This window comes from Anabrus simplex, chromosome 8 (genome assembly GCF_040414725.1).
Source record: "Anabrus simplex isolate iqAnaSimp1 chromosome 8, ASM4041472v1, whole genome shotgun sequence".
Classification (NCBI taxonomy): domain Eukaryota; kingdom Metazoa; phylum Arthropoda; class Insecta; order Orthoptera; family Tettigoniidae; genus Anabrus; species Anabrus simplex.
This window is the reverse complement of record NC_090272.1, coordinates 199613970-199622171: the sequence shown is the minus strand read 5'-3', so window position 1 is coordinate 199622171 and position 8202 is coordinate 199613970. Positions and strand designations below refer to the sequence as shown.

Below are 8202 nucleotides of genomic sequence, written 5' to 3'. Positions count from 1 at the left end.
GACCGTAGAAGCGCACTGTGTCCGTGATCTTCTCTTCCCTAGAGTAGATTTTTTGTCTGGATTTATGTACATCCCGTTTCTGACGTCTGGACCAAGTATGTTGTGCAGAATCTTTTAGCTTTAACTTGGCGAGAGCAAATTTCTGAGAGACAACAAGGCATTCTGACGCACAGAGAGATACCGGCCTGTTGACAGTGTTGTAATGATGAATTGTTGTATTTATAGAAAAGCACCTTTTGTCATATATATATATACCGCGTGGTTTGGAAAGCTACCTACATATTTTTATTTAATTAATTAATTTATTTATTTATTTATTTATTTATTTATTTATTTATTTATTTATTTATTTATTTTGCTCTCGTCGCTAAGGTCTCTGTATCTAGTCTGTCCGATTGAATCCACTCACCAATAAGTTTATTATTTTATTCACTCCACAAGTAATAATGTTCTTCAAAGGAAAACTAGCAGTAAATGACATGCCACACAATATTTGTATAAATGTCTCTCCCCGCTGACAAGGAATTATTATTATTATTATTATTATTATTATTATTATTATTATTATTATTATTATGCTAGTGGTTTAAAGCCGCACTAACACATCGATGGTTTCGGTGACAGAAGGATGGGGAAGGGACAGGATTGGGAAGGTAGCGGCGTGGCCTTAATTAAGGTACAACCACAGCATTTACCTGGTGTGCAAATGGAAAACCATGGAAAACCTTATTCAGGGCTGCCGACGATGGGATTCGAACCCACCGTCTCCCGAATGCACGCTTACAGCTCCGCGACGCTTTTTGAGGGCATATTTCGATTTATTTGTGCTATGGCTGTTATTTAAGGATTATTTACGAATCCCACTCCGTTGCTGTAATTAATTTTAGGAGATCCGTTTTCAGGTTGGATAACTATTCGCGAATTTTATCAATACTATTCGTGCCACGCAAAACGTAATGAAGAAGTAACATCAGACGATACGAATCATACGAAAACCAAACAAAACCCAGTCAATTTAATTTAACCACCTATCTTTAGGTGTTTTATCTCGTATTTGACGTTTCTCATTCACTATATTTAAGGACACGTCTCCAAATTTCCTCTTAGTTTTAATTACTCCAATTTATATATTACAAGACAGAGCACACCCTGTAGATCTTTACAGCCGAGGCATAAACAGAGGATACTGAGAAATGATGTACCAGTTCAAGCCCGAGGACGGTACATAATGGTTGGTCCAACATTTCTTTTCTTTTTCTTTTTACTTTACGTCGCACCGACACAGATAGGTCTTATGGCGACGATGGGATAGGAAAGAGCTAGGAGTGGGAAGGAAACGACCGTGGCCTTAAAAGAGGCACAGTCTCAGCATTTGCCTGGTGTGAAAATGGGAAACCAAGGAAAACCATCTTCAGGGCTGCCGACAGTGGAGTTCGAGCCCACTATCTCCCGAATGCAAGCTCACAGCTGTGCGCCTCTAACCGCACGGCGAACTCGCTCGATCAACATGACGTCAGCTGGGCTGAATGGCTCAGATGGTTGAAGCGTTGGCCTTCTGACCCCAACTTGGCAGGTTCGATCCTGGCTCAGTCCGGTGGTATTTGAAGGTGCTCACATACGTCAGTCTCTGCATGTAAAAGAACTCCTACGGAACAATATTCCGGTATCTCGGCGGTCTCCGAAAAGCCGAAAAATAGTAGTTAGTGGGACGTAAAAACAATAACATTAAAAATATTGTTATTTCGACAGGATGCCATTTCCAGAGGTAGCATGAAGTCGAATTCGAGTTTTAATGGATAACTAGAAACTCGATAACGGTACATAATGATTTCTAACGTCGGGGCTAGTATAACAAGATTATTGGAGAACCAAATCCCTTACCGTAAGAAACTCGATAACGGTACATAATGATTTCTAACGTCGGGGCTAGTATAACAAGATTATTGGAGAACCAAATCCCTTACCGTAAGGGTACAATACAAAAATAACTCCTAAGAAGGTGTAGTAATCCAACTGATGAGTCCATTGCCACACTGGGGGCGAAATGCTGGTAATTTCACGATCGAAAAGGCTTAAGAGCTTAAGTGATTTTACATAACTCCAATTTCAAAACAGGGGTGACAACATTTGTGTTGTGTTCCAATTTCCCACACAACAGAAGATTGTAGTTCACTTTTATTATTATTATTATTATTATTATTATTATTATTATTATTATTATTATTATTATTATTATGACGGAGTGAAGTGGCCGCGGATGTTAGCGCGTTACGGTTATAAGCCACGCTCTACATTCGGGAGGGGCGTGGGTTCGAACCCCACCATCAGCTGTCCTGAGAATGATTTTCTATGCTTTTCCATTTTTACTTCCAGGACCCAATTTCATTCACCATCATTCATTTCATCTTCATTAGCTTTTAAACTGAGGTTGACGTAGGAAGGGCATCCGGTCTTAAAAACATACCATATAATTTCATCTCACCTCATCCCCGACCCCGTCTCAGGAAATGGGACTAAAGGTAGACAAACAATATATCGCCGTTGCGCCTCGAAATACCGCTCGCTGTGACAATGTTCAGGGGAGAAATACCGACCCGCAGCACATATGTCACGGACACTTACAGTAGAACGAAAACTCGTTGAGACAGTTCGTGCAATACGAAACATCAGATGACAGTACCTTTCTCGCCAGAGCTCTAATCTGAAATATTATCACATAACAGTTTTTTTCTAGGCGCAAGGACGATTATATTATTATTATTATTATTATTATTATTATTATTATTAGTTTCGTTTCAACCACCTATGGGTTGCGATTACACAACTTCCATCATTTTCTCACATTCTCTACCTCTTCCGCCGAGAATATTCTGTCAGACAGACCCTTCACCTCCGCAACGTTTCTTCCGAAGACTTCACTGTTTCGTACGTCTTCTGCCCTGATTCCACATTTCTCTAGATCCACATGGACTTCTTTCACACTTGGGGCTTCCTTTTTCCTTTCTAGAAAGTGAGAATCCTGCTGGCAAGCCTTTCTGGCTGTAGAGAACAATCTGGACACAAAAGGAAAGTAACGACCAGATCTTTAAGGAAGTTGGTGAAAAAATATAACTGATGCATAAGATGATAACGCGGAAGGAAATACAGTGTGTGGTACATCTTCAGACATAGTGACCTCCTCTGCAATTTCTTTGAAGGAAAAGTTGTTGGAAAATGGGAAAAGGACGACCAAGGAAATCGCATTTTAAAAAGTTAACTACTAGAGTATTCTGCAGTTCTTATATAGAGCTAAAAAGAATAACCGAAGACAGGACTCTGTGGTTGCAGCAGCAAAGTTTAGCCTTCAGAGCATGATGATGTACATGATAAAAATGTTTTTTTAAGGTCATCACGTTAACATTTGAGGTAGTGGAGAATATAATCTCGCAGACCTGGATCACGAGTAGCACATTAACCAAGAATTAAAGAAGAAACTATATTACTCGTTAGCCTATTGACAAAATCAATTGGAATATAGACAAGTAACAGAGACTTTGAACAGTCCATGGAGCATCACTGAGCTATGGATTTGGTAGTGGTTTACTTTGCATTGAGGTAGAAGGATGTTCGACGTCACAATTCTTTCTTTTTTTCATTAAGTTTTAAAGGAGAGCCTCTTTTCCTTTCTTTCCATCAACTGCCTCAAAAGTTAGCGCGACGACTTTAAAAGTACATTTATAAATGAGGAGAGAAAATACTTTAAAACATTACATAAAACGCTATCACCTAACATAAAGGCTGCCAAGGTAAGTTTAAAAACTCTGTGGCAAGGGACCCCTGAGAGACTTGAACAATACATTCTCAAAATTAGATACCACCACAACAGAGAGCAGAGTAGATTTATCTGAAAAACGTGTCGTAGATTATCCACACACAAGTTCCACCAGACAGTACGGCACCACCGCTGTAGGGACAGAAAAAAAATATTATTACAAACATGTTATGATGATAGTCAACGTTTTGTACGCATTTCAAAATAATACATCACAATAAAAATATTTAAAAATAGATTATAGATGCAATTAGGAGAGTATCAAGCAGGATTTAGAAAGGGAAGGCTATGTTCAGAACAAATTTTATATCTAAAGAACATAATAACTATGAGGAAGATCAGAAACTCTACATTTGTAATCACTTTTGTAGACTTTAAAAAGGCCTATGATATTCAATTGATAGAAATACTCTATTTGATATTTTAAAGGAATTTGGACTTGATAATAAAACAATAGAAATAATTAAAGCAACATTAACAAATACAACACCCAAAGTAAAAATTTTGGGAGAACTCTCAAAACCATTTGAAATAAAATCGGGTGTACGACAGGGAGATGGTGTGTCACCTCTACTCTTCAATTGTGCATTACAGAAGGTAGTTCGAGAATGGAGGAAAGCCATCAATACTAAAAGTGTTCAGCTAGGAAGAAATCCAGATAAAATCATTGTAGATTGTTTAGCTTTCGCAGATGACATGGCGTTAATTACAGATTCATTAGATAATGCACAAGAACAAATACGAGAATTACAGAAACAAACGGCCAAAATAGAATTGCAAATATCATTTGAAAAACAAAGTTCATGACAAACATCATAATGCACCTCAAAATATCACAATTAACAGTAACATAATATCTCGCACAGATTGCTTTAAATACCTGGGAAAATGGATAACAAACAACAGAAAAGAAAAGGTAGCTACAAATATATGAGTAAACAAAATGGAAGGATGTTTCATTTGACAAAAAATATATATACAATAAGAAATCTCTATCCTCGAACTTGAAATTAAGACATTATCAAACAGTGGCTCGGCCAGAAATTTTATATGCAGCAGAAACTCAACTTACAAGAATTTCCACTTGAAAAATTAGAAAAAGTGGAAAGAAGAATTTTGAGAAAAATACTGGGACCTATAAGAAACAACAATGCCGAATTTAAACTACGATCAAACAGAAATCTATATTTAAAAGTTGAAAACTGACAACTGTAATGAGGAAAAGAAGACTAGTTTTTTGGACACATTTATAGAATGAATAACAATAAATTAATTAAGCGAATCTTCAATCTATTGAACAGTTACAAATCCAAGCCAACGTGGTTCATTGAAATTGAAAAGGATATGAAAAATGCTGTAATTAAAATCGATACGATAGAAAACAGAACACGTTTCAGAAAAGTAATACGAAAGGCAGGATTTCAGGAGAGAAAGAAATTAACAACTGGAAGAAAATTGAGTCAAGAGGAAAAGGAACAACATTCTCAGAAAATGAAGGAAGTTTGGAAACAAAGTAAGTTAAATGCAAAGAAAAGTTACCAAAGTTGATTTTATCGTACCCTCAAAAGGGTTATAATAATAATAATAATAATAATAATAATAATAATAATAATAATAATAATAAATGCAAGTAGAATGTGCATTTATAGGTGGTCGTTGAAGATTATAGAATTAGTCCTTTTTGCTAGTTGCTTTACGTCGCATCTACACGGATAGGTCTTATGGCGACGAAGGGACAGGAAAGGGCTAGGAGTGGGAAGGAAGCGGCCGTGCCCTTAATTTAAGGTACAGCCCCACCATTTGCCTGGTATGAAAATGGGAAACCACGGAAAACCATCTTCAGGGCTGCCGACAGTGGGGTTCGAACCCACTATCTCCCGAATACTGGATACTGGCCGCACTTAAGCGACTGCAGCTATCGAGCTCGGTCACATCATAATCCTTAGACCTATTATCCAAACTGAAATGTCAAGACTGGTGTAATATTTCAAATTACTTATAAACCAATGTACCAGTTGTGGTGGTGGTAGTGCTTATTGTTTTAAGAGAAAGTACAACTACAGGAATAAACATTTGCAGCAATCAACAAATAACTGTGCAGACGTACCTTCTGACTGCTTTTACTGCCAAGGAATTACATGCAGTAATAATAATTAGAATATTCCGAAATATATTGCATAATTATATTCTTCGGGTACGTGAACGAATCGTATCTGTGAAACTTAATTATAATTTTTGTCCTAAATGGAAGATAATAATTGCTTTTACGCAAATTAAGAGTAAAATTAGTGGTAAATTAATAAATACCATTATTACTAGAGAAATATATACATACATTGCTACATTATGGGCCGATTGTATAAATATCATTGACTGGAGATCAGTTTTAATCTAAGAACAGAAAATGATCTTAGATCAGACCCGTGTCGTGTTGTATTACACTGATCTAAGATCAACTAATCGAAGTTCAATTTTGATCTCGGTTCATATGTGAGCGCTTAGCAACAGCATAGAAACAGCTGAGTATTGCAAGTCGCGTTGAACAGGGTGAATAGCTTTTCCTTCGTATGATGTGTGCCGAAAGAAAGAAAGAAAGAAAGAAAGAAAGAAAGAAAGAAAGAAAGATGACTGAAATGAATCAGAAAAAGGACCGTTCTAATTTTTCCAAGGACAGGGATCCTCTAGTTGAAATCGTACCGGGCGAGCTGGCTATGCGTTTAGGGCCACGCAGCTATGAGCGTAAATCCGGGAGATAGTGGGTTCGAGCCCCACTGTCGGCATCCCAGAAGATGGTTTTCCGTGGTTTCCCGTTTTCACACCAGGCAAATGCTGGTGCTGTACTTTATTTAAGGCCACGGCTGCTTCCTTCCCACTCCTACGCCTTTCCTATCCAATCGTCGGCATGAGACCTATCTGTGTCGATGCGACGTACAGCAAATTCTAAAAAAAAAAAAACCCCACACACGAGGTAACTTCACTCTTAGCCCCGTAGCGAGACAAGTGAACAGTCTTTACACAACCCCAAATGTTCTTTCTATTGCTGACCTGGTTGCTTTATGGGCTCAATTATAAGCTCGCTCTGCAGTTGTTTCGGCATGAAGTACTGGAGTCAGTAGGTAACGATAACACTGATCGCCATTGTCTCCCAGGAGTAGGCCTGTGCCTTCTGGAATGTCTCCTGTTTCGAACTGAGCATGTACTCGTAAATTAATGAAGATATTGGTGAGCAGATCCTAGCCATCTTGCTACGATATTTAGGGACCTGAGCCCAGCATCACAAATAACTTGAACATTCCTATAAACTTCTGCGTTATCACCCCCAGGAGATATTATAGGTATGTGGGTACAATCTATAGCGCCTAGAACTCCAGGGAAGTGTTGTACATCGAAAAAACCACACATGATTTTCCTCACGTCAATCTGTTCGGAAAGTATTTTGATAAACTCGTGTTTTAGTGCAGCAGTAAGATTAGATACACGATGAATGGCTCTGCAGACTGTCGCTGCGTCTACATGACATGCAGTAAATCACCAATGACTAACTGAAAACTTCCCGTGGCAAAGAATCTCAAAGTTAGTAATTGTACCGGGTGGTACACCTCCACGCCGCTAATTTAAAATGTGCGCCTTTTGAAACTCCTCTGCTGGAGGAACTCTGAACTTTATCTACGCTATTAATTTTCTACCTTCTCAGAAGAGGTCACTACCTGTAAATTTTGGAGTTTTAGAACTGTGTCACTTTTGATGTGTTTTTGTTTCGCTTGAAGTAAGAAGTGTGAACCTTCTCTTCTAGAGGACTCTACTGAAGATCAACAATAGTGCAACCTAGTGAGGAGTCAAAGAACTATTTTTTTGGAGAAAATCTAATTTCAAGAGTTTGTTCTTTGTTAAATTTCTTTCTGTCATTGTTTAAGTTGGCAATATTTACCCCTTTCTTCCCCTTGTTATGAATGTAACCAATCCCGAATTTCTTTAATTAATTTCTGACCAATCAGGGGTATCTTCCCCCAACTCGAATCTGTTGCGGGGTCCTATCCAATAAAAACGTTGTGGGCGGGTGTTTTCATTCCCCTAACGCCTAGAACCTTCCACGAGAGGTTATAAACTGCTGATTTTTGGGTCTCCGGGCCACTTCTGTTCCATCTTTCAGTGTATTAAGTACATAGCAGGGGGCGGGAAGCGCCTCTTTCTTCGGCAGCGGTCAACAACAAGGTAATGGCCGATTAATAACTTCTTTCTTGCTAGCTCAGCAGTTTAACTTTCGGGGCGGGTTCTAAGCGTTCAACCATGTAACCTTTTCCTAAAATGTAAAAACAACTGGTATCTATTCTATTTTCAAACGACATATCGGGATAGAGAGTGCTTAACCCTCTCGAGCTCCCACTCACATC

General features: G+C 38.4%; 1 protein-coding gene across 1 annotated transcript in view; it reads right to left on the bottom strand.

Annotated features, from left to right (window-relative positions):
- Positions 1–303: 303 nt before the first annotated feature.
- Positions 304–8202, bottom strand: part of LOC136878971 (pre-piRNA 3'-exonuclease trimmer) — a 203888-nt gene continuing 195989 nt past the window's right edge. The window contains exon 13 of the mRNA XM_068228903.1: positions 304–3943. Coding sequence (XP_068085004.1) covers positions 3880–3943 — 64 coding nt within the window. The 3' untranslated portion in view covers positions 304–3879. The remainder of the gene's footprint in view (positions 3944–8202) is intronic.